The sequence below is a fragment of the Aquarana catesbeiana genome, linkage group LG04 (genome assembly GCF_042186555.1).
Source record: "Aquarana catesbeiana isolate 2022-GZ linkage group LG04, ASM4218655v1, whole genome shotgun sequence".
Lineage (NCBI taxonomy): Eukaryota > Metazoa > Chordata > Amphibia > Anura > Ranidae > Aquarana > Aquarana catesbeiana.
The window spans coordinates 31,952,629-31,979,999 of record NC_133327.1 but is presented as its reverse complement, the minus strand read 5'-3'; the positions used below and the strand labels follow the sequence as shown (position 1 = coordinate 31,979,999).

The 27,371-nt window shown below is 43.5% G+C and overlaps 2 protein-coding genes across 8 annotated transcripts in view; one reads left to right on the top strand and one right to left on the bottom strand.

Annotated features, from left to right (window-relative positions):
- LOC141141144 (uncharacterized) overlaps nucleotides 1–27,371 on the top strand; it is a 226,440-nt gene that overhangs the window by 22,480 nt on the left and 176,589 nt on the right. The gene's annotated exons all lie outside the window — the stretch shown is intronic.
- The window catches only part of LOC141139128 (putative deoxyribonuclease tatdn3-B), a 28,942-nt gene continuing 11,938 nt past the window's right edge, over nucleotides 10,368–27,371 (bottom strand). For 6 of the 7 annotated variants that reach the window (XM_073624954.1, XM_073624953.1, XM_073624948.1 and 3 more), the window contains 6 exons: nucleotides 25,912–25,974; nucleotides 24,155–24,264; nucleotides 22,999–23,054; nucleotides 17,616–17,728; nucleotides 14,554–14,634; nucleotides 10,368–10,528 (listed from right to left, as the gene is read on the bottom strand). In XM_073624954.1, coding sequence (XP_073481055.1) covers nucleotides 10,385–10,528; nucleotides 14,554–14,634; nucleotides 17,616–17,728; nucleotides 22,999–23,054; nucleotides 24,155–24,264; nucleotides 25,912–25,974 — 567 coding nt within the window. In that variant the 3' untranslated portion in view covers nucleotides 10,368–10,384. The remainder of the gene's footprint in view (nucleotides 10,529–14,553; nucleotides 14,635–17,615; nucleotides 17,729–22,998; nucleotides 23,055–24,154; nucleotides 24,265–25,911; nucleotides 25,975–27,371) is intronic. The other variant, XM_073624952.1, reaches the window with a different exon arrangement.

Genomic DNA, 27,371 nt, shown 5'->3' with positions numbered 1-27,371 from the left:
CTCTGACACACAGGGGGCTCTGACACACAGGGGGCTCTGACACACAGGGGGGCTCTGACACACAGGGGGGCTCTGACACACAGGGGGGCTCTGACACACAGGGGGGCTCTGACACACAGGGGGGCTCTGACACACAGGGGGGCTCTGACACACAGGGGGGCTCTGACACACAGGGGGCTCTGACACACAGGGGGGCTCTGATTCCCAACAACATCGATGGCATTTGCAGCTTGCTGAAATAATGTTTCCCCAGCCTTTATCCCCAGTCTGCACATGTACAGAGCTCTATGCTAACACCTCAGCTCTTTTCTGGGAATGTGGGGCTGACAGAGCAGGGGAGGGCTCAATAGACTGACAGGAGACTGAGCTAATAGGGACAGGTATTTATTTTTTCATTGCACCCAGCTTATATCAGGCAAATAATATAGTAAGTACACTGCTGTTAGTGAGACATATCCTGTGTTTAGGATGGGAGACAGCTGGGGGGAGTTAGTTAAGCACTGGATCCCCTCCCTATACACAAGTACTAGATGGATCAGCAGAGAACATTAACAAATGAAAAGTCCCAGTATATTCCCAACATATATAAGAATTGTTCTTCACTTTTTGTAAACCTGCTCTGCAAAGTACAGGGCGAGTTTACAGCACAGCCAGGTAGAGTTTGGAAGGCAGAGCAGTGGGGACTCACATGGAAGAAAACTAACATCCATCCTGTGAGATCTTCATGTTGGGAGAGCTGTATGATGTATGCAGGGGGCGGAAAGCAATGATCGGAACTGCACTGTTGTATCATCTTGCTCCGCCCACCTGTAGAGGAGCTCTCAGTGTCACAGCCCGATCCAGCCAGCCAGACTGATGAGAAATCAAGGCCAGTAGAATGAATTGTTCTCCCTCTGTGCCAGAATGTGGTTGCCGCTGTAGAGAGGAGGCAAGCAATATGTATGGGTGCATCCTCAGCCCACTTTTTGGGCAGACTGTACAATTGAGTGGAGCCATAACCTAAATATTCTCTGCATGCTCATGCTGCTGTCGGCGACCTAGAGCCCCCTCCCACACTCCTCCCACACCCTGCCCAGGGCAGCCGATCCTCCCGCCCACCCCTTGTACCGGCACTGCCTAGCAGTGTTGCCTATCAATGTACCAGATCAGTGCCCATCACTGCCACCCATCAGTGCCGCCTCATCAGCGTACATCAATGAAGGAGATAAATTACCCTTTTTAAAATTTTATAACAAAATATAAAAAAAAAAAAAAAAAATTTTTTTTAAATTCGGTCTTTTTACATTTTTTTTAACAAAAAATAAAAACTGCAGAGGTGATCAAATACCACCAAAAGAAAGCTCTATTTGTGGGGAAAAAAATGATAAAAATTTCATTTGAGTACAGTGTTGTATGATCGCGCAATTGTCATACAAAGTGCGTCAGCGCTGAAAGCTGAAAATTGGTCTGGATAGGAGGGGGGTTTAAGTGCCCTGTAAGCAAGTGGTTAATAAAGTAGCGTAAAAAACATATAAAATCCACATGAGACAAAAATGCACGAAATATGTTACATGGAAAATCAAATAAATGTTGTACACATAATCGGGGGCATAAGGTGTACGGTGTGATTTTTTTCTGAAAAGGTGAACTAACACTCAACGGTGACACTAAAGAATATCCTTAAATAGATTCTTCACCGTGAAAACAAAAATGTAAAAGTCAGAATTAGGTGTGGGTGTGTTCGGGATCCCACCTGCCCAATCCCGCCAGGAAGCCGACACTGCACACCGCTAATCACAGGCAGGGAGACATTTCCCGGTCCGCAGCTGCATAGATTGAGAACTGTTTCACTGCCTGTGATTAGCGGTGTGCAGTTTCGGCTTCCTGGCGGGATCGGGCAGGTGGGATCCCGAACACACCCGAGCCCATCTCTAGTCAGCAGCTACAAATACTGTAGCTGCTAAGTTTGAAAGAACACACAGGATCCAGTGATGTGGTCACCCGACCCGGCTCTTTACCGGTGTTTGGGTTTCCAGCAATTTAAAGTGCAGAAAATCTGTAAGGTGACCTTATACTGGACCCCCTTCCCCATCCCACCCGGTTCTGCTGTACCAGATTGCCACAATCCCCTGCTGTCATACACAGACAAGCCAGTTCACCGGTCTGGGGATTGGAAAACCCTACGGCCTAATCTCGTGTCTGTATTAGCCAGTATGGATTACAGGGATTCTAATTGGTCAGCACCGTCACATGGACGGCGCTGACCAATCAGAAGCCCTTTAGCCCGTACTGTCACCAAAGTGAGGAGAGAAAGCCGCCGGAATTTCAAATCCCCGGACCGGTGAAGCGGCTTGTTGGTGTATGACAGCAGGGGATTGTAGCAATCTGGTACAGCAGGACCGGGTGACATGGGGAGGGGGATCCAGTGTAATGTCACCTTACAGATTTTCTGTAAAGGTGAACCTACACTTTAAGATGCCGGAAACCCAAACACCGGTAAAGAGCCGGGTCGGGTGACCACATCACTGGATTCTGTGTGTTCTTTAAAACCTCAGCAGCTACAGATTTTCTGTAAAGGTGAATTTACACTTTAACTGTGGGCAACTGACTGTGACGCCTTGTGGCTTCACATCTGGCTGCCCACCGCGCATGCGTGAGCCGCGCTGCGTCCCATGAGTGGTCCCGCAGTCTCTTGAGATCTGTGACGTGTCCAAAAAGTCTGCGGGGGGGGGGAAGAAGTTAAAATCGGGTACACGCTACACCCCCCCCCCCATAAAAAAGCCTTTCCAAATATTAGGGGGATGGGGTTGGGTTGGGAGCAGAACTTTCCCTTTTGGGTGAATCTCCACTTTAAAGGAGTTGTAAATTCACAAGGTTTTTCACCTAATGCATTCTATGCATTAAGGTGAAGAACCTTCTGTTCTGCAGCAGTGCCCCCCCAGAGTCCCCTTTTTTCTTACCTGAACTCGATCATTCCAGCAACGCCAGTGCCTCAGGTCCCCATTGGACAGATTGATAGCAGCAAGAGCCATTGGCTCCCACTGCTGTAAATCAAATCCAGTGACACGGGAGCCGGGGGCGGAGCCAAGTCCTGCTGTCTGTGTCAATGGACGCAGCAGCAGGACTCGGGAGCGCACCCGCACGGGTGCCCCCCATGGAAAGCAGCTGTCCAAGGGGGCACTCGAGAAGAGGAGGAGGTAAGTATAACATGTTTGTTATTTAAAAACAAAAAACAAAATGAACCTTTAAAATCACTTTAAGCTGGCCCAACGCTAGTAGATCTTTGAATGAACTTTCGTACAAAAACTGTCATCAGAACATTCGATGACAAATATGTCGTCTGAAAGCACTTCAAAAAATGTTTGCCTTGTGTTTTGCATGCTGCATTTTTGGTGGATATTTGGAGTGGTAAAAGAAATGCATGAAAAACGCACCCCCCCCCCTTTGAAATGAATGGAAAACTCACCAAAATCGTGGCAAAATGCATCAAAAACTTTCGGTGCAATTTTTGAGTTACATGTCCTTTTTTCAAGGTGCAAAGTGCACAAGAAACATGGCAAAAACGCATATGCATTTTAACCACATATTTTGCAACGGACCAGTGTGAAAGCAGCCCTAACATATAATTTTGCAATGAAAGACCCAAACAAAAACCTCAAACACTGTTTTGTTTGATAAAAGATTCCCTTCCTGCTCCTTCTTTTTTACTAGTGTATACCTAGCTCTATTCTCCAAAAAGAATCCATGCACATTTCACTACTTAAAGCGGAGTTCCACCCGGTTCTGTGTTTATTAAAAGTCAGCAGCTACAAAAAGTGTATGTAGCTGCTGACCTTTAATATACACACACTCACCTGTCCAGCGGTCCATCGATGCGGGCGTCCGAAGCCTCGTTCCTCTCCCTCCGCCTGTCCGAGGTGCCAGCATTACTACCGGGGGTACCCGACTGTGACAGCTTGCAGCTTCACAGCTGGGTTCTCACTGCACGAGTCGCACTGCACGTCGTGAATTGCCATGCAATCTTCTGGGACCTGTGACATGTCCCAGAAGATTGCAGGGAGGGAGGGGCCATCTGGGGGGGGGGGAGTCGCCTAGGCCCGGAGCAGAAGTGGGACCTGGGTACCTGTCAAAACCAGGTAACCGCCCACCCCCTCCATAAAAATGACATGCCAAATGTGGCATGTCACGGGTAGGAAGTACTTAAAGCAGAAGTTCCACTTTTGGGTGGAACTCTGCTTTAATGGCCATCTAATCTGTTTTTCATGAAATTGTTTCTTGAAGTGGTTGTAAACTCACATAAAAAAAAAAAAAAACCTGCAAGACAAAGACATAATGAGCTAGTATGCATACTAGCTCATTATGTAATACTCACCTGAGATTGAAGCCCCCGCAGCGTTGCCCATACACAGCACCGGATGATGTCACTCCCGCGCATGTGCGCGGGAGCCGCCGGTAACGGCACACTTACTGAAGCAAACAGCACGTACGTGCCATTGCTTCAGTGCACGTGCCGATGACGTCGGCACATGCAGGTACAAGGGATATCTCCTAAACAGTGCAGGTTTAGGAGATATCCAGGGTAGCTACAGGTAAGCCTAATTATAGGCTTACCTGTAGCAAAAAGTGGATTGTAAGGGTTTACAACCACTTTAAAGCTTCATGTACACTGCCCCTGAACTCTCCTCTGTTATCTTATATGTATATATATATATATATATATATCTTATCTTACATGTACACAGGGTTGTTTATAGTCGATTCTAGGCAGTTGAGTTTAGAAGCATTTTTTGGAAAGCAAAAAAAATGCGTTCAGGACAGATGTTCAGAGGCATTTGAAACGCCAAACCCCTGTAACAGCTTGTAAATGCGGCTAAACGAGGTAACTCGCATTTAGCCGTGTTTCGTTTACAGGTGTTTATCGATTTTTTGACTATTTGAAAAAAAAAAAAAAAAAAGCTTCTAAAAACGCAAAAGCAGCTAAACACGGCATGTAAATGCGGCAAAACAGACGTTTTTAAATGCCAGTTACTATCTGTCACGTTAAATCGTTCAGGAGAGGTTGTAAAATGTCCCGTGTACATTAAGCCTTAGGCCTCTTTCACACGGCCGATCCGTTCAGGTCCGCCTGTCAGTTTTTTAGGCGGACCTGAACGGACCCTCCATAGATCTCTATGGAGCGTCGGATGTCAGCGGTGACATGTCCACTGACATCCGACCCGCTCCGATCCGAAAAAGTGTAGCGGAGGAAAAACCTACTTTTCCATCCGTTTTTGGATTGGATCGGGTGACGACGGACTCTACGGTGCGTCGTCATCCGATCCCCCATAGGGGAGAGCGGCGCTCTGACAGGTCCGTCGTTGCACAGTGTGCAGAGACAGACCTGTCATCTTCCTGCTCAGCGGGGATCGGCGTAGCGATCCCCGCTGAGCAAACGGATGTTCACGGGGCGGATCATCATGGACCCGTCCCATGTGAAAGAGTCCTTACTGTGTTTTTCTGCTTCCTTGTAACATTCACAGTGAGCTCCTGAGCCTCTCCTTTTTCCACTCACTTCCATTTGTTTGGAATGAGCAGTGTACAATAGTTGAGATCATGTGCTCTGCTCTATGCACACTACACATCCCATACTCCATAGTTCATCCCAGGAGTGCGCAAGAAAGGGTGACTACACTCCTATATACAGTGGACCATGGAGAATGAGCGTAGCCACCCTCTAACAGGAAGTCAGATCACAGTAGCATAAAAAAAAAAAAAAAAAAAAGGGAATGTGAAGATTTGGAGGAGGCTAGGAGCAAAAGAAGGGACATTTTTGGGTTAAAAATACATACTTGCCAGAGTTTGGTGTCACTTTAAATGCTGGTGATGTCTAGGGGGGAGAGGGAAAGTCTGTAATACCTTTTGTCTGCTCCCCTGATCACCATCTCCGTCTTCTCTGACATTCTTTGTTACAAAATTATAGAACAGTCTTCAGGGGACCAGATACAGGGTCCGGGAAGCCACCCAGGGCAAGGTATAAAGCAAGTATTACATCTTATTTCTATATCCCCAAACATAACAGGTATTTAACCCATGCAGTGGGATGGGGGAGGTGGAAGGCACTGCAAGGGAATTTTTTTTTTCTGGTCCAAGCCCAACTCCAGACAAAAACAATTGTTTTGAATAAATTACCTCCAATGATGGGGGGTCCCATGTACTGACAATGCTGTGCTAGGTAAAATTCATATTTTAATTCAACATTCTGTGAGTGGGAGAGGGGCTTGTAACCACTTGCCAACCCCTCATGTACCTGGTATGTCATTGGTCTTCAAGTGGTTGTACCGGTACCGTTTTTGGAGTTGGCAGTCGGATCTCCTGTAATAGCAATCGGAACAGCAAACTAGTCGCTCAATTGCTATTACAGGCAGCGGGAAGGAACATCCCCCCCTCCTCCTGCCGAATTCTGCAGCTTGCTCAGGCTCTCCCATCCCACCGGGAAACCTGAGTGCCAGCTGGTCAGACACCCGAAGCCAAGATTGGCTTTGATCGGCTCTCTATGGTACTATGGTAACCTGGAAGCGATGACCCGGGTTAACCAGATGTCATCTGTGCCATTTAAAAAAAGTCAAAAGCATTAAAAAACACAGATCTTGGTGTTTTGAATACAAGCAAAGCTGCTCCAGGTGGGTAATAAGCAGTCCACCTAGTAGCCACACTGGTGGTATGATTATGTCAGATTTTTGCGTCTCAAAGCGGTACATTGTTTTGCATAGAAATTTGGCGTTTTATATTGTAGGTCTGTAATTCTTAGTAATAACTCACTTAAATCTGTCCAAACAAGAGTCTAGTAGACATCCCGGGTATGATAAAGTTTGAAACACGAAATCATAAATTATAATATAATAAATAACTATAAATAATTATAAAAAATAATATAATATAATAAAATTAATTTCCCCACAATTTACTATCGCTCAATTCTGCAAGTGTTCTAATTTACTATCGCTGTTTTCTAGCTGGTCTAAAACCACTTTTGACGTAGAGGGACACTTTTTGATTGCCATGGACAATCTCCAGTTTCCAGGCAGAAAGAACTGTATATATCATATAAAACTGCATGCAGGGCATTGGACAAACCACTAGGAACAAAAGGGATGTGAAATGATTTGATACAGTAATGTAATCTGTAAGATTACAGTGTACTGTGTTATGTTTTGTGTACTTTTTGAATTGTCCGCCGGGCTCCGCCCCCAAGCATCGTGACGCTCGCAGGGAACGGAGCCCGGCACACAGAGCATTGGGTGGAGGACAGAGCCCGCAGACACAGCGGGGGGACATGGTAGGATCCTGGGGACAAGGTAAGTAACCTGGACCAGGGTTCTGCAATGTAATCCCGAGTGTGGCTCGGGGTTACCGCTAATGGTACTGAAATTTAACCCCGACCTACACTAGGGATTACCGCCAGGTAAAAAAATGTTGCTCTACATAAGATGGCCTAGGCTACAAGAAGATTGCCAAGACCCTAAAACTGAGCTGCAGCACGGTGGCCAAGACCATACAGCAGTTTAACAGGACAAGTTCCACTCAGAACAGGCCTCGCCATGGTCGACCAAAGAAGTTGAGTGCACATGCTCAGCGTCATATCTAGAGGTTGTCTTTGGGAAATAGACGTATGAGTGCTGCCAGCATTGCTGCAGAGGTTGAAGGGGTCAGGGGTCAGCCTGTCAGTGCCCAGACCATACGCCACACACTGCATCAAATTGGTCTGCATGGCTGTCATCCCAGAAGGAAGCCTCTTCTAAAGATGATGCACAAGAAAGCCCGCAAACAGTTTGCTGAAGACAAGCAGACTAAGGACATGGATTACTGCAACCATGTTCTGTGGTCTGATGAGACCAAGATAAATTTATTTGGTTCAGATGGTGTCAAGCGTGTGTGGCGGCAACCAGGTGAGGAGTACAAAGACAAGTGTGTCTTGCCTACAGTCAAGCATTGTGGAAGTGCCATGGTCTGAGGCTGCATGAGTGCTGCCGGCACTGGGGAGCTACAGTTCATTGAGGGATCTATGAATGCCAACATGTACTGTGACATACTGAAGCAGAGCATGATCCCCTCCCTTCAGAGACTGGGCCACAGGGCAGTATTCCAACATGATAACGACCCCCAACACACCTCCAATACGACAACTGCCTTGCTAAAGAAGCTGGTGATGGACTGGCCAAGCATGTGTTCAGACCTAAACCCTATTGAGCATCTGTGGGGCATCCTCAAATGGAAGGTGGAGGAGCTCAAGGTCTCTAACATCCACCAGCTCCATGATGTCATCATGGAGGAGTGGAAGAAGACTCCAGTGGCAACCTGTGAAGCTCTGGTGAACTCCATGCCCAAGAGGGTTAAGGCAGTGCTGGAAAATAATTGTGGCCACACAAAATATTGACACTTTGGGCCCAACTTGGACATTTTCACTTAGGGGTGTACTCACTTTTGTTGCCAGCGGTTTAGACATTAATGGCTGTGTGTTGAGTTATTTTGAGAGGACAGCAAATTTACACTGTTATACAAGCTGTGCACTCACTACTTTACATTGTACCAAAATGCCATATCTTCAGTGTTGTCACATGAAAAGATATAATAAAATATTTACAAAAATGTGAGGGGTGTACTCACTTTTGTGAGATACTGTAAGTCTCCATATAATAAAAGTCAGCAGCTACAGTAGCTGCTGACTTTTATTATTTTTTTCCCAGGCTGGAATGCATCTTTAAATTTTCTTTAAAATCATCAATTGATCTGAAAGTTAAAAGCTGAAAGTTAAACACATTTTGCACTACTGTTAGTGCATAACCTATCAAATGGATAGCTTAGTTGTGCAGATTACATGGGAGATCACTAGTCTCTGTGTAACCAGCAGCACTCTGCTGTCGGTGTGACAGCCTCCTGCTCTATATCAGTATCCCTGCATGCTCCCAGTAAGCAGAGCACAGAGCCTTGCTGTCACAGAGCTGTGATGATTACACAGGGAGATCCATATTTCTCCTGTGTAATCTGTAGAACTGAGCTATCAGTTTGACAGCTCGGGTCCTGCTCTGCATTTATGAATGAAAATTTTCATTGTAGCTTTCATTCATAAATTACGGTTATGTGAAAATAAAAACTTTTTTTATTTTTTTAAAACATTTTTGCCCCTTGTGATCTTTTAAATTTATTAGCTCCTTGTTTCCCCTTACCATTTTATTGTTTTCATTTTTGCAACGGTGCAGAGATAAATGAGCAAATGAGCACTGGCTCGCCCAATCAAGATGGCTGAAGGCTCTGAACCCTGAATAAGGCTGGACAAAGTTGTGCCACAAAGAGCTCAGTGTTTGGGGGGGGGTGTCACACTTTGGCATCTTCACCTTGGGTGCAAGAAGACCTTATCCTGCCACCCAGGCCTTGTGTGACCATATACATTGGGGTATACACTCAAGTAAATGTGACAAAGATCTACACTTCCTAGGGATTGACACAATTGGCAAGAACATAACAGGGATGAAAAAAAATATGGAATATGGGCAGGTGACACAATAGGGGTTATTTACTAAAACTGGAGGGTGCAAAATCTGGCTCAGCTCTGCATAGAAACCAATCAGCTTCCAGGTTTTATTGTCAAAGCTTAAAAGTGATATTAAAGCCTTGTTTTTATTTTTTTTTTATTCCAAACATGTTATACTTACCTGCCCTGTCACAGTGACTTTGCACAGAGCAGCCCAGATCCTCCTCTTCTCGGGTCCCTCGCCGGCGCTGCTGGCCCCTCCCTCCTGCCCCCACAACAAGAAGCTTGCTATGGGGGCACCCGAGCTGTGTCTCGACCCGCCCCCTCTCTCTCCTCATTAGCTCACTGACTTTGATTGACAGCAGCGGGAGACAATGGCACCCACTGTGTCTCAGCCAATCAGAAGAGAGTGTCGCACAGCCTAGTCTCTTGTGCAACATTGCTGGATCGAGATAAGGCTCAGGTAAGTATTAGGGAGCCGCTGCACACAGAAGGTTTTTTATCTTAATGCATAGAATGCATTAAGATAAACAACTTTCTGCCTTTACGACCACTTTAATTGAACAAGCTGAAGTTAGAAGCTGATTGGCTATCATGAAAAGCTGCACCAGATTCTGAGTGCTCCAGTTTTATTAAATCTCCCCCAATACATTTATAAAAGTGGATTACTACATCCTTATCCTACTGGAGGAACAGCTACAAGAGCTGGGACAGAGCTCAGAGATTTATCACCGAATATCCATCAATTTCCTTTTATATATCTTCTGTATAAGTAAGCTGTGGCTGCTTCCTTTATAAAATGACTCCTCGATGTCACACACATCTTTTCCTTGTCTGCAGCCTCTAATCAGAAACCATGAACACAAAACATTGTCCAACATCTATAAAACATTTTTTTTATTTGTGAACAGCTTGTTTCAGTTTGGGGAATAGTTTGATGGCGTTCTTTGTAGTTACTTCAATCACTTCTTCCAGAGATATCCCTTTGATTTTAGCAATGTATTCAGCAGAAAATATGATATTTTTGGGCTCATTTCTGACCTGTAAAAAAAAAAAACAATTGTTAGTAAACCTTAAATCTATTTTTAGATGTTTTCAATGTTGAATTTTTCTTTGTGAATACGTTAAAGTAGTTATAAAGCCTAAACATTTTGTACCTTGATGCATTCCTTGCATTAGGGTAAAAAATGTTTAGGCATCAGCCCCCCTTTTACTTACCTGAGCCCTCATTCGATCCAGGGCTGTGCATGTCTGCAGCTCTTCTCTCTCCTCACTTCCTGGTCTCTTGGGCTTTGCAGAAGCAGGGGGAGCCATTGGCTCCTGCTGCTGTCAATCAGAGCCAGTGATGCAGGAGCGAGGGGTGGGGCCAAGCCCTACTGTCTGTGTCAATAGATGCAGACAGGGAGACTCGGAAGCGAGGCAGCACAAGTTGCCCCCATAGGAAGGTACTTCCTAATGGGGAACTTGTCAGAGGGGAGCACAAAGAATCACTGGTGGAGGACCCGAGAAGAGGAGGTTCAGGGCACAGAGCAGGCAATTATAAACCTGTTTGTTATTTAACCACTTCGCACCCAGGCCAATTCTGACATTTCTCTCCTACATGTAAAATTCATAATTTTTTGCTAGAAAATGACATAGAACCCCCAAACATTATATATGTTTTTTTAGCAAAAACCCTAGAGAGTACAATGGCGGTCGTTGCAACTTTTTATCTCGCACGGTATTTGTGCGGCAATTTTTCAAACACTTTTTTTTGGGAAAAAAACAGTTTCATGCTTTAAAAAAACAAAAAACAAAACATTAAAGTTAGCACAATTTTTTTGCATAATGTGAAAGATAGAGACTCCGAGTAAATAGATACCGAACATGTCACCCTTCAAAATTGCACACACTCGTGGAATGGCGCCAAACTTAAAAATCCCCATAGGCGACGATTTTTTAATTTTTTACTGGTTACATGTTTTGAGTTACAGAGGAGGTCTATGGCTAGAATTATTTCTCTCGCTCTAACGTTCGTGGCAATACCTCACATGTGTGGTTTGAACACTGTTTTCATATGTGGGTGGGACTTACGTAAGCGTTCGCTTCTGCGTGCGAGCTCACGGGGACAGGGGCACATTAAATTTTTTTAATTTTTTTTTTTATTGTTAATTTGACTTTTTTTTTTTTTTTTTTAGTTTGACACTTTAAAAAAAATAAATAATTTTGATCACTTTTATTCCTATTACAAGAAATGTAAACATCCCTTGTAATAGGAATATGGCACGATCTGTTCTTTTTACAGTGAGATATGGGGTCAATAAGACCCCACATCTCACCTCTAAGCTGGGAACCCTGAAATTAAAAAAAAACAAAAAAAGATCACGGCTTCCCAGCTGTGGCGGCGCTATTTTTTTGAATGCAGAGGCTGGGCATGATGACATAACATAACATAACAATTCACAGGCTTATTCCTTCTGATAACAGTTCACAGCACTGCACACAAGGGGTTCCATTTCAAAAGACCCCCTTTATCTGAAAGCAAGGCTAAGTCACAGTATGCTACTAAGGTGTTTCTGACTGGTAGGTTCTTAAGGGAAGGAAGTAGTAGAGGAAGTAGTCTTCCTCTTTAATTGTACCTACAGGTAAGCCTATTATAAGGCTTACCTGTAGATACTGTAAGGCCCCTTTCACACTGAGGCGGTTTTCAGGCGCTTTAGCTCTAGAAACAGCCTCTGCAAAACGCCTGAAAACTGCCTCCCATTCATTCCAGTGTGTCTTTTCACAATAGGGCGGTGCGCTTGCAGGACGTTACGAAAAGTAGCAGCATCTTCGGGCGGGTTGGGAATGCTGTATTTAGCATAGGCAGCTCTTTCAAAGCGCCTTAAGGGGTCATCTACACTTGCTTCGGCTTCAACACACATTAATGGCTAGTTTACACTTGCTCCAAAACAAGGCTTCGGACGGGCTTTGTTAAAGCTCATTTGCTTTGCTTTGGCTTCGCTTCAAAAATGATACCCCATGTAGCTTTAGTGGTGCTTCAAAGCATCTTCAAAGCCTCCATAGAAGTCTGTGGCAAAGCTCCCTTAAAGCCCCACCGAAGTCTCATCAAAGCCCCTGAAGCCTCACCGAAGCTCCACCAAAGCCTTGTCGAAGCACCAAGCAAAAGCAAGTTGTAAACACGACTGTAAGCTAACCATTTTATTTAGTGACAGGGGCTTTGACTGGCATTCAGAGAGCTTAAACAAAGCGTGTCTGAAGCCATGTTTTGAAGCAAGTGCAAACTAGCGCTAAAAGCGAATTGAGAGCACTGCAAAATGGGACTTTTTATACTTTTTTGGGGGGTAAAAAGTGCCCCACTAGCCGCCGAAAAGAGGTGCAAAAGCACCACTTTAACAGCGCTAAATGGTCACTCGTTTTAGTGTCGTTTTAGTGCTGTTAAAGCGGCGCCTTTGCACCTCTTTTTGGCTGCTAGTGGGGTGCTTTTTACCCCAAAAAAAGGATTAAAAAGTCCCATTTTGCGGTCGGCGCTTTCATTGTGAAAGTAGCCTAAATATCTCCTAAACTTTCACCATTTAGGAGATATTTACTATATACGCTGCCGCCGACGTCATCGGTGCATGCGCACTGAAGGGACGGCCCGTTCGTGACGTTTTTTCGGGGCCTGTGCCGTGACCGGCAGCTCCCGTGCATGCGTGGGAGTGATGTCATGGCGGCTCCGGCCAAATACAGCGCCGGAGCCCGCAAACTTGGAAGTAACTCCGGGAAAGATGTTGGCCCTGTCAGCGGTGTGCCGGCGCCGATTCAGGGCATCGTTCTAAGGTATTTCATAATGAGCTAGTATGCAATTTTTTTTTTGAGGTTTACAACCTCTTTAAAGCTGCACTCTGATCAGCAAATATTGTCTAACTACAAGAGTCATGTGTCTTCCTCCTTGAATCTTTGTGTACTTTTTGTATTTTTTTCTAATCTGTGCAGGAATCCAATGTGAAGCTTTAGCTCTGTGCAGGAGCTTCCTATAATAAAGACCGCTCACCGTTGCTCTCCTTGTGCAGGGTGACTAGTCTGGTCTCGGCCTCCACCGGAAATTTTCTACCAGGGGCATGTACAGGGCGGGGCCTGCTGGGTCCCTTCCACAGCTCTGCTCTCTGCACAGGCTATGTACAGCACAATGATGATGTCACTGTTATATGTTAATATCTGGGTTTGTAAAGGCATTTGATGCGCACAGAGTGGATTTATATCCTCTGTGGCTACTAATTCATTTATTACATAAAACTTTATGTGCACAGCTTTCAACTTCAAAAAATGAATTCTGATCCACATAATTTTATTTTGTTTGGAGAGAGTAGGAAAGGGTTACAAATAAAAACCTGTTGGAAATGTTCTATGTCATTCCACTGACCAGATTTTCCTTTCTGCTTTACTTACTCTCTGAAGCCAACAAAGTCCTATTCATTCTCATATAAGAAAAGTGTCAGGCAGAGGAGTAGTAACGCTTAAAACAGGTCATGTGACAGGCGGAGGAGTAGTAGGCCTCAGGCTGGGTTCACACTGATGCGGTCTGCCGCATCGCATGTCATTTGTACAGGAATCGCACCGGATTCCTGTACAAATGACACGCAAATTCAGTGCGGTGCAAATTGAGCCATACATTATGTATGGCTCAATTTACACAGTGCAGGACCCTTTTCTTTTGTCCACAATGGAATCAGATCGCATGGGTGTTCAGACCCATGCAATCTGATTCTACAGTTCGCACTGCGTTCTGCGAACCGATTTGGGGGTGTCATTAACTTTATATTGACACCCGCAGCGGTTCGCAGAGCACAGTGTGAACTGCCTGAGATTGTGATGTGGTGCAGGAACCACTCAAGAATTGCGACGGTTCCCAAACCGCATCAGTGTGAACTGGGCCTTAAAACAAGTCATGTGAAAAGCACTCTTCTATTTTGAGGACAGGCAAGCCGGAGTAATGTGATAGTTATTTCCATATAATGGCAGGGATTCCCCTGGAGGGGTACACAGGGATCAACCAAGAGGACTAACAAAGATAAAAAAAATAAGAGGTTAATATAAAAATGTACCTGCTTTTCTGGTCCGAGAGCTGGGGAGTCAGTTTCTAGACACATGTTTTCCAGAGGTAATTGTTTCACTAGTTTCTGCTTCTTAAACAAAGAAGGACTGAATTACATACAATATCACACATAAAGCTGTCTTTTCTATTACTATACATTCCAGATTGTAGTTATCACATATGCATGTATTATGAGTTGAATTCCAGGCAGGCATACAAAAGCACCAACTAATACACTCATGTGTATCTGCTATCCCCTGAAGACGTTATTGGATGAAACACGTCAGGCAGAGCCTTTGGCAGTGACATCATCACGTGCGGTCACGGACTCGTGTGGCGCGCAGGTCTTTTTTATTCTCATAGTTTTTTCGTTCTACATCATTGTAAGTGTAATATCTTTTAAGAATTTATCTGTATATCGGGTAATGCACTATAGAGAATTGTATTTCATGCATATCCGAACATTGGTAATTGTTGCTGCAACTGATCAAGGGGCGAGCAGCCAACACAGAGTCGTTCATTGGCCGGAACAGAGATCATTAAACCCTGAAATTCAATCTGATCTCGGGAAGCATGCATGGGCTGTCTTTGTGAGGCCTTTGGCTCTGGTAAGCAATTTGTGTGCTCACTAGGCGGGTGAAGGTGCACTGAAGTTAGTGTAAAGAGTCAGCGGTGGATTCACAAAGTCATGAATGACACCTAGATGGACGTTTTATCATGAAATTTGAGTGAATTTGATCATTATTTACGGATACTTTACAGTTCTGAAAGTAATATTGCAGTAAGCATATTTGAGAACATATACAGTGGGGCATAAAAGTATTTAGTCAGCCACCAATTGTGAAAGTTCTCCCACTTAAAAAGATGAGAGAGGCCTGTAATTGTCATCATAGGTATACCTCAACTATGAGAGACAAAATGTGGAAACAAATCCAGACAATCACATTGTCTGATTATTGAAAGAATTTAATTGCAAATTATGGTGGAAAATAAGTATTTGGTCAATATCAAAAGTTCATCTCAATACTTTGTTATATATCCTTTGTTGGCAATGACAGAGGTCAAACGTTTTCTGTAAGTCCTCACAAGGTTGTCACACACTGTTTCTGGTATGTTGGCCCATTCCTCCATGCAGATCTCCTCTAGAGCAGTGATGTTTTGGGGCTGTCGCTGGGCAACACGGACTTTCAACTCCCTCCAAAGGTATTCTATGGGGTTGAGAACTGGAGACTGGCTAGGCCACTCCAGGACCTTGAAATGCTTCTTACGAAGCCACTCCTTTGTTGCCTGGGCGGTGTGTTTGGGATCATTGTCATGCTGAAAGACCCAGCCACGTTTCATCTTCAATGCCCTTGCTGATGAGAGGAGGTTTGCACTCAAAATCTCACGATACATGGCCCCATTCATTCTTTCATGTACACGGATCAGTCGTCCTGTTCCCTTTGCAGAGAAACAGCCCCAAAGCATAATGTTGCCACCCCCATGCTTCACAGTAGGTATGGTGTTCTTTGGTTGCAACTCAGCATTCTCTCTCCTCCAAACACGACAAGTTGTGTTTCTACGAAACAGTTCTACTTTGGTTTCATCTGACCGTATGACATTCTTCCAATCCTCTTCTGGATCATCCAAATGCTCTCAAGAAAACCTCAGACGGGCCCGGACATGTACTGGCTTAAGCAGGGGGACACATCTGGCACTGCAGGATTTGAGTCCCTGGCGGCGTAGTGTGTTACTGATGGTAGCCTTTGTTACGTTGGTTCCAGCTCTCTGCAGGTCATTGACTAGGTCCCCCGTGTGGTTCTGGGATTTTTGCTCACTGTTCTTGTGATCATTTTGACCCCACGGGGTGACATCTTGCGTGGAGCCCCAGATTGAGGGAGATTATCAGTGGTCTTGTATGTCTTCTATTTTCTAATTATTGCTCCCACAGTTGATTTCTTCACACCAAGCGGCTTGCCTATTGCAGATTCAGTCTTCCCAGCCTGGTGCAGGTCTACAATTTTGTTTCTGGTGTCCTTCGACAGCTCATAGTGGAGTTTGGTGGCCTCTCTCATCTTTTTAAGTGGGAGAACTTGCACAATTGGTGGCTGACTAAATACTTTTTTGCCCCACTGTATGTATGTATATAATTTATGCATGAACGTGGTATATTATTTAACTTCTATTTATTCATATTGATTTGCATGTGTTTGGAGTATTTCATAGTTGAAGTACAGTAATTTAAGGGGATAGCACATCTAATTTAATTTTATGGGGGTTGAATTCACTAAAACTGGAGAATGCAAAATCGAGTGCAGCTGTGCGTAGAGACCAGCTTATAACTTCAGCTTGTTCAATTAAGATTTGACAAATAAAAAACTGGAAGCTGATTGCGAGGGACCCCCTAGCAACAGACCTGAAAAGGTGAGTAAAAAAAAATATTTTTTTCCAAAGGTTGTTATTTATATTTAATGCAGCAGAAAAATGTAAAAAAAAAAAAATATGACTGGAACTCCGCTTTAAAGTGCATGCTATCTCTTAGGGGTTCCTAAATCACATGACTATCCTAATGGAATTCAAAATCTTTTGGTAAGTGAGAAATTGCACACATTTTTATTTCACCTTTGTATTTAAATGCATGTTTGCAGTTTGACTTTATTATTCCTACTATCTGACCTGTCTTAAGCCCCGTACACACCGCCAGGCATTTGCCGGTTCAAAAAAAAGGGGCCGACATTCTGCCGTGTGTATGTCGGACATGAATGCTGGAAAACCAGCAGCTAACTGACTCCCGATCAGCGCTCTCAGCCAATGGCAGAAAGCGTTGATCGGAGTGTTCTGGGGGGGGGGGCTTCCCCCTGTCAGAACACAATAGCTCAGCGGAGGAGATCACTGAACTAACTTCCTATGGTTAGTACAGCGGCTCTCAACCGGAGCTGATGGAGCTCACGGTTGCATGGAAAAAAAAAAAACTGTAGTGTGTACCCGGCTTTTATCCCTGCACAGACCTTTGTAAAGGTTTAGTTACTCTGTACAGTCCCTGAATCACTAACAGATTTTTTGCTCAGACTCCATGTGATAAACTTGTTTTACCTGTTCACTTCTGATGATGGATGGAGGGATGGAAAAAAAATACCCAGCTTTCACGCCTTCCATTGCCACTGAGGGCTTTCCATCGAATGCATGAAGCAAAACCTTTTCAGCTCCTACAAAAAAAAAAAAAAAGAAAATCCTTTACTAGATGTGTGTTGCTGCACTGTAAGATTAGAGGTGATTTGAAGGCAAGAATTCATATACTTTCTCAGCCATTCCCAACCAGGATTCCTCCAGAGGTTACTAGGGGTTAACTGTAGCCGATTGACACCTAAAGTGATTGTAAAGGCCCATTTAAAAAAAAAATAAATAATAATAAACATGTTATACTTACCTCCACTATGCAGTTCGTTTTGCACAGAGCAGCTCAGATCCTCCTCTTCTCGGGTCCCTCTTTGCTGCTCCTGGCCCCTCCCTCCTGTCGAGTGCACCCATAGCCAGCAGCTTCCTACAGGGGGCACTGGAACCAAGTTACAGCTCTGTGCGTTCATTCAGACAGGGAGCCCAGACCTGGCCCTGCCCCCTCTCTCCCCTAATTGGCTAACTGACTTTGATTGACAGCTGCGGGAGCCAATGGCGCCTCTGCTGTGTCTCAGCCAATCAAGAGGATTGTCCCGGACGGCTTAGACATTCACGGACATCGCTGGAGAGAAATGAGGCTCAGGTAGGTAATAAGCGGGTGCTGGGGGGGGGGGGGGCTGCTACACACAAAAGTTTTTTTTATCTTAATGCATTACCACTATAAGCCTAGTACACATGTCGTTTTTTTTTTTTTTCATTCAACCCAGCGGGCTGATTGACAGCTGTTAGTACAGCGTTCTCCCCTGCTGCGCTATTGTGTTCTGACAAGGGGAAGGCCATCCTGTCAGAACACACCAGTCATTGGCTGAGAGCACTGATCGGGAGCCGATCGGCAGACCTTTTTTGGTCATGCTCCTTCAACAGAAGCTGGACGAACGGCTGGCTTCTATCGGACCTCCGGGCTGAATGTCGGCCGGTTTCTATTGAATCGGCCAATGCCACCCAACATTTGGCCCATGTGTACTAGGCCTAAAGCGGAGTTCCACCTGATTTTTAAAGTTCACCCCCACCCCCCGCGTTGCTGATAAAATTGCAATAAATAACAGATTTTTTTTTTTTTTTTGTAGAGCGTCTTACCTATTTTGGCCAATAAACAGGTACACTTCCTTAGTACCTTGCCACGGCGAGGTATGTCACATCTGGCTGCCCATTTGCTCCTGGTATATAAATGTCATCAATCCCAGGAGTCAATAGGCAGCCTCTGCAAAAGGAGTGCACCATGCAATGCACAGGCGCGAGATCGGGAAACCCAGAAGGAGCTACGAGTGGGCTTCAGATGCCCACACTAAAGATGGGAGCGCACTTACTAAGGTGGTGATAGTGAGTACTTTGCACAACATTCTACAAAAAAAAGAGTTAATTTACTACAAATGCCAGAATTTATTGTGCAAGATGCGACCATCGCAGGGGTGTTTTTTTTTTTTTGTTTTTAAAAAGGCTGGAACTCTGCTTTGAATCCGATAGTGTTTTCATAGTGTTAAGGCCAACATCACTAAGCAAAGCTAGTGACATGCCACTAATGATCCTTTTATTTATCTGTAAGGGTGGCATTCTGAGCACCAATGCAAGGGGCATATCTCTCGCTGACCTCAATTAATTGCTTTTAGTAGGGGGTTCCCCGTGACTTGAAATTTATTTTCATGGTTCCTTTCGGATAAAAAGGTTGATAAAGTCTGTGCTATCTAACAGTGTTAATTTTGACATCAAATTTTGATTTAATTTTAGTCATAGGCAATGCCGTTTTAGTTGCATTTTAGTCATCTGAATCATTTTAGTCGTATTTTAGTAGACTAAAATCTCCAGTTCATTTTAATTGACTATAAATCGAATGGGTTTAGCAAATTATAATGCATTATTTAAGCATTTTTTTAGAATTTCCAAACTCATTATTTACTCCTGGAGTAAAAATCGAATAACATGTTATTATTTATGGTATTTTGGTTTGAACATGCACTACAGATACAGATTTAGCTGTTGTGATATATAACCAGTGTTAATTTTAATGTCAAATTTTGATTTCGTTTTGACTAAAATGCCATTTTAGTTTTAGTCGTATTTTAGTCATCTGAATTGTTTTAGTGTTAGTCGTATTTTAGTTGACTAAAATAGCATGAAATATTAAAACCTGAACACATCCTGATATAATCTACCATCCTGAACACCAGGACCAAGACTGGGGAAGGGAGGAACAGACCTCTGAAATAATCAGGGCTTCACTGCTTTACAATGATAAAATATGGAAAGGCTTTTATTTTTCAGTGTCCTTGTTGAAGGGAAGTCCCCTTACATCCTATTTTTTTTTAAATCAAATAGTTGTTTATTCATTTTATAATCAAACAAAGCAAAACACACATACATCCCAAGTACATATTGAAAATCATGATACAAACAATTTAGTAAACAATTATAATAAAAAAAAAAAATAAAAAAAATAATTTTTAATATAATTTTTTATAAGAACACCAAACCCAACCCTCCTTCTCTATATTATCTCCTGAAATTCATCTATCCCATCTCAGCGTACAATCCAAAATATCCAACCATCTCTTCCATATATTCTCAACCTCTATGTAAAGAAAATATATTTTTCTTGAATTATAATTTCCTTTATTCGTGTTCTCCACTCTTATTGTTGGGGGGTACAGTGACATCCACTTTTGTGCTCTTAGCTTACGAGCCTGAAACAGACTCCTTACTATTGGTGTACAGGTAAGATCTGGGATCCTAGATTCTTCTATCATATTTAGATGGCAAATATCTGGCTCTATCAGCAACTTCGTCCCAAAGAGGGCATTAATAGTAGAGACATCCTATTCGGATGACAATCGTCTCAGGGGCAGAAACTTTTGGTGGTATTTAAGTCACTTTTTTCAAAAAAATTGCCGACAGGCACGTTTTTTTGGGCAGAAGTGACTATCAGTCTCTTCTGTCATAAATGCTTCCTCCTTTCTCTCACCTGTCATTAACACCGTACCACACATGAGCAGCTCAGTGTACATTTACGGCACCTGATCTGGGCTGTTATGATGCGACTCCCCTGCGCATGTGCGGGAGTGTCGTCATCATGGCCTATCAAGCGGCTGAACAGACAAAACCCAGAAGGAGGCCCGGGCACAGATGGAAACCAGCGCCCAAGACCCATTGGATCGGTGACAGTGCAGGGCTGGAGGGCACATTATGAAAGGTAAGTCTGTCATTTCATAATGTGGTGGATACTGGTACATTATGGTATAAACCACCTGGGGGCCCATCTAATTAAAAAAAAAAAAAAAAAAAAAAAAAAAAAAAAAAAACACACAACCCAAGGCCAAAAATGTAATATACAGCAGCTTATCAATACCTTAAATGTGGCGGCTGCATTCTTTTTTTTTTTTTTCTTTCAGTCTTCTCTTTATTTTCACTCGGTGATCCTGAGAGTAACACACTTCCTGCTCTAGAGTGACAACACTCCCGTGGTACACTCATCAATGAAAGATTGACGGCGATCCTTAAGGACAAGTGCGACAATTTCCAACGGATTTGTCAGCCCTGGATGGACCACTTCCCTCCCTCTCAAATGACCTTATCGATTTATAGACCTGTAAAGCTTCAATGTCATCCAGCCTAAAAAAAACCTGGGGTACCCTTCCCCCCTTTTTTTTCCCCCTCCCCCCTGCTGCTTTCTCTCTCTATTATCTTTGCAGATTGCCTTTATGTGCTTCCCTCTCTCATTGCTGAGCTCATGTAGTAGGCTCCAGATGAACAGGGTAGGACAGCCTACATTTTTTTTTTGTTAGGGGCCAGGCCCCTTATTCATAACTTTCATATGTGCTATGGAATGGTGGAGACATTGTTGGTTTTGATATTGCCTCAATAGTCTGGATGCTGTTTCTTCTTTGGCATCTTTTTGCCCCTAAAGCCTCAGATGATCATCCCACTCTTACTGATGTTCTGTAGGGTTTTTATTACCTATATCCCATTACAGTATAATGCCCTGTACACACGGTCGGATTTTCTGACGGAAAATGTGTGATAGGACCTTGTTGTCAGAAATTCCGACCGTGTGTAGGCCCCATCACACATTTTCCATCGGATTTTCCGACACACAAAGTTTGAGAGCAGGATATAAAATTTTCCGACAACAAAATCCGTTGTCGGAAATTCCGATCGTGTGTACACAAATCCGACGGACAAAGTGCAACGCATGCTCAGAATAAATAAAGAGATGAAAGCTATTGGCCATTGCCCCGTTTATAGTCCCGATGTACGTGTTTTACGTCACCGCGTTTAGAACGATCGGATTTTCCGACAACTTTGTGTGACCGCGTGTATGCAAGACAAGTTTGAGCCAACATCCGTCGGAAAAAATCCTAGGATTTTGTTGTCGGAATGTCCGAACAAAGTCCGACCGTGTGTACGGGGCATTAGACTGTTGTTGCTTTTATTTTGCACTCGGGGAACAACATTTCTATAATGTATGCTGCTATTTTCAGTGTACATTTAGTTTTTGTATTGGTTTATTTCTCATTATACTGGAAAACTTAAAAAAAATCTCAGTAAAAGAGTGACAACACTCACTCACTGCACTGTATCTCTGAAGGAGCATTGTGGTAACCTTGGCTGTTCTCCCGACTATTACATAAAGGGGTGTTACTTTGTAGTTCATTGAAGATAACTGGGAAAGCTGATAACATCGTTGGAGAGATCAGTGAATATTAATTCATAATAACAAGATTAACAGGTATTATTTTGTACCTTCTGAAAATGTTCTTAGTCTAAAAGAAAAAAATTAATGCAGCCACCACATCTAAGGGCTGCAAAGCTGCGATATACAGTAATACCTCGGATTGCAAGTAACGCGGTTTACGAGCGCTTCGCAATACGAGCTAATTTTTTTTTTCTTAAATCCTGACTCGCTTTGTGAGTGTTGTCTCGCAAGATGAGCAGGATTCAAGCCGCTGGGGTGTGCACTACCGCATTTGGCCAGAGGTGCCGGGGCGCCGGTGACGCTCGGAGACACCCCGTTCCCGAGTGTCTCCGGCACCCCCACACCTCTAGTCACATGCGGTACTGCATAGAGAAGCAGTGGCTGTGGAACGGATTATCCGAGTTTCCATTGATTCCTATGGGGAAACTCACTTTGATATACGAGTGCTTTGGATTACAAGCATTCTTCTGGAACCAATTTTGCTCGTAATCCAAGGGAATACTGTTATTGCATTTTTAGTTATCACAGGGCTCTGTGATACTGATATGCACACAGGAGCCATGTTATTTTTTAGTAAATCTCCACGTGTTGAAATAATTAAACAAGACACTGTACCTTGTTCCTTCAAAAGATTTATAGTCGGCCTTCCTGCTGATCGGGAGTGAACATTTCTGGGAGTGAGAAAACAAAGTGTGAAAAGATCAGAGCAGATTATGGCACAAGCCAACATATCCTCGTCTTCTAATGACACAATACTGTCTCATATCTATACGTATGTATGTTTTTGATCAGTTTGCATATATAATGAACAAAAATCTTCTGTACACCAAATGAAAGAACAAACAGTTCTTATTGCCCAGAACAACCAAAGATGTTCTTTTATGCACCCATATTGCACTGTATACATTAGTGGCAGCCATGCAATGAGACTGAAACAGAATGCCAATATTAAGTGCTCATTTTGCCAATAGCAACCAATTAAAATCTTTGATTTGTATCAAATTGTGAAATGTAGAAATGGCATGTGGATGCTGATTGGGTAATATGGGCAACATGAAACTTATCCTGGCAGCACACTTTTCATATATCTGTTCCTAGAAATGTAGGCTATCTGGACAGGTAGTTCCACAATTGGAGATCCACTTGGACGGGGGGAGGGGTGGGGGGGCTGTGCCAAGTAAGTAAAAAAGTTCTTTGTACAGAAACATTTCCTTTGAATGAAATTTTGCATTAACTGCTGTATGTTTCCAGATTTAGCAGTCATGCAGTGTAAAGCTGGCTATAGGTTTTCTGTCTTTCAGCCCTGCTGGCTGAAGAAGAAAAATCTATTGAATACTCCATGCACGCTACACAGTGTCAATGGGGTAAAGGCTGTGAGAACACCCAAACAGGGGTAGCCTCTGATTGGATGCAGCCGATGTTCAGCCAACAGTTTTTTCCTTCAATTTCCTGATCGAAGGACGTCAGGAGGGAAGGTGTTAACAGGGCCACTCGCAGCTCAAATTTTGTCTGCTTCCGTGGACAATTTAAGCAGTTGCATTCAGTGTTTTAAACTGCCTATTAAATTGCAGTGATACAACATTACAGTATCAGGGCCTCATTTTGACTAATGTAGTGATGAAAGGAAATATATCAATGGCAAAAGGTAGCACATACATAAGGAGCTGTGTATTATTTGTAAAGGGGATTTTAAAAAAAAAAGCCAAATAAGGAATATTCCCGACATATAGACCATGTTTGAATGGATGAGAATACTCAGTAAAGGTCTTACAGTGGTAGTCCTAGGTGTTTGGCCAGTTCAATCTGTCTGATGAACACCTGACGCTGCTCTTCCTTCTGATCATCTGTGCTGGCGATCCGGGGAGTGAAATCCAGGCCAACCTGAGAACAGACACAACAGAGCTAATTTATTTGAAAACAAACTGTAACCAATCTAGAGGGCAGCACATTGATTTAAAGGGCAGTACTTCTGCCTTGTAGCACCAGGGTCCTTAATTTAAATTCCGGCCAGTAGATTCCTGCATGTACCTTGCATGTCCTACCTGTGCTTGCATGGGATTTTTCATGTACTCTGGTTTCCTCCCACATTCCAAAGAAATGCTGTTAGGTTAATCTAACTATTTAAATTGGTCCTAGTATGTGTATGTATGAATGCAAGTTAGGGACCTTAGATTGGAAACCTTGAGAGCAGAGACTGATGTAAATTTATAATATATGACATGCTGTGTAAATTGTCAGTGCTATATAAATGCCTTTTAATAAATAAATCTAGAAATGCTGTGATGTTTATGTAAAAATGTCATCCCCATGTTAATTCCCTTTAACTGTTTTCAATTTGTATTCAAGAACTGGCCCCTGCCAATCGGTCTGGCTGTAGAGTTGTAATATAGGCACTGGACTGAGGGAGGGATTCTGGAAAATATACTTCACCCACTATATGGACCAGGGGAGGGATTCAGGAGAAGATGCTCTACCCACTACATGGGGAGGGGTTCAGGAGAAAAATCTCCACCCACTACATGGACCAGGGGAGGGATTCAGGAGAGAATGCTCCACCCACTACATTGACCGGGGAGGCATTGGGGAGAAAATGCTCCACCCACTACATTGACCGGGGGAGGGATTCAGGAGAAAATGCTCCACCCACTACATTGACCGGGGGAGGGATTCAGGAGAAAATGCTCCACCCACTACATTGACCGGGGGAGGGATTCAGGAGAAAATGCTCCACTCACTACACAGACCATGGAAGGGATTTAGGAAAATATGCTCCATCCACTACATTGACCGGGGGAGGGATTCAAGAGAAAATGCTCCACCCACTACACAGACCACAGACCGGGGGAGGCATTGGGGAGAAAATGCTCCACCCACTACATGGACCGGGGGAGGGATTCAGGAGAAAATGCTCCACCCACTACACAGACCAGGGGAGGGATTTAGGAAAATATGCTCCACCCACACAGCAACACAATACTGTAAATGTAATGTTGCAGTATATTAGGGACGGGGGTGCTAACTCTCACAGGCCTCTACATATAATGGTCACAGACCCTCCCCTGTATTCTACAGGTAATAGATAAATTTGCAACACAATTGGTCACCAGAAATATAACTTTATTAAACTTTTTATTACAAATAAACTTCAATTGATTTAATCACTATTATAATTTAAAATTTAACCCCTATTAAAAAGGTATAAAAGTTGCTCTCTGCAACACGGTGATAATGTAACTGCTACACTTACAAGATAATGTATGGGTTTGCACAGGCAGTTTGGTGCATAAAAAGTATATATTTATGTATAATTTGTGGCTAGTGAGAAATAGATTTGAATGGAAATTTTTGTGCCTGGAGTTCAGCTTTAATTTCCATACCTGCAGCAAATAGTTGTAGTTCAATATTCTGATGGAACATGACAGTGTCTAATCTGGGGGTCATTCAGAGGATCCCATCAAAAAGAATTCTCACACAGCAAATTCTCTTACAATACACAAAACCTAAAATGGTATATTAGATATTCTGTACCTCACCAATAGCCACCAATTCATCCTTGTAGAGTTCAATTAAAGGCAAAGCATCTTCTAAGTCCTAGAGGATAAAATAATGTTCACTACCACATCTTATAAATCTTTATTTTCCAAGTATTTAAGTATTTTTATGTAAGAAAACAATGGCTGACTAAAGCTGCTTAAAGGATCACCCCATTCACTAAACTGGTATTTGGGTTCTAGGTGGGGTCTGGACTGAGTTGCCCGGTTAACTCCTAAACTTATTGTGAATTCCAGTGGTTGGAGGTCCCTGCCATTGTTCCCAGATGTTCCTTTTGCATCTGTTGCTTCTCCATCATAAGAAATAAAAAAATCAGTCAATGGGAAGAGTTGGACATCTTATTAGAAGGTGAGCAGACCTGGGAAGTCAAGCACAGAGATCTTTTCCATGGAGTCCCAAGAGGTGTAAGAATTTAAGGACTTAAGTCCCAGTCATTAAATACAAGTAAAGCGCTCAAATGAACTCCCTAAGGCCCCTTTCACACAGGCGCTTCCATTGGACGGACTCCGCTTGCTCATCGGTGACATGTCCGCTAACATCCGCCGCTATGCGATCCTGTCCGCTAAATCCAGAGGGATGTTGGCCCTATTTTCTGCACAGTGAGCGGAGATGGACAAAGTCCCGCTCTCCTCTATGGGGAGATCAGGTGAAAATGGACCGCCTGTCTGTTTTCATCCGATTCGCCAGACAGATGAAAAATAGGACCACCATATGTCTGGATTTGGCAGACAGGATCAGATCATATAGGATAGCGGCGGATGTCAGCGGACATGTCACTGCTGATATCCGCCACTCCATAGAAGTGAATGCAGGGTCCGATCAGGTCCGCCTGAAAAACTGACAGACAAACCTGTTCGGACAGCCCGTGTGAAAGGGGCCTCAAAAAGTAACGATAAGTAATGGGCTCTAAATATTCTATGTGTGAGGATAGTTCAGGGGGTGTCTCTGCTATACACACAAGGCAGTAGCTTCCAGGGTAAAACAAGTTTATTAAATGAAATAACACCAAGAAAAACATTCCATAATAATAGTATCTTATAGTGTGCTTGGTATCCAACAATGAAGCACGGGGATATGGCAATGTTCCAATGATGACAAAAGGGATAGCAATATGCCAAAACATCTAATGTGTCAATACTCGATGCAGAAGGTGGGAAAACACACTAGCATCCCCGCTCCAGGATGGTCGCTAGAAGCGGCAAGGATGCGCATCACCAGAAGTCACCAGGAATCGGAAGTCATCGGCCGGGATCGGAGAACATGCTTTAGGGCACCAGGAATTGATACTGTCCCCCCTAATTTGGTATAGTAAATCCTCCCCCTTAAGCAATTAGAATTACAATATCAATTCCAATATAAATGCTCTAATATGGAATACAGATTAAGAAGTTGAATCCCCCCTTAAGTGAGAAAGTGGACCCCTGCATATAAGCTAA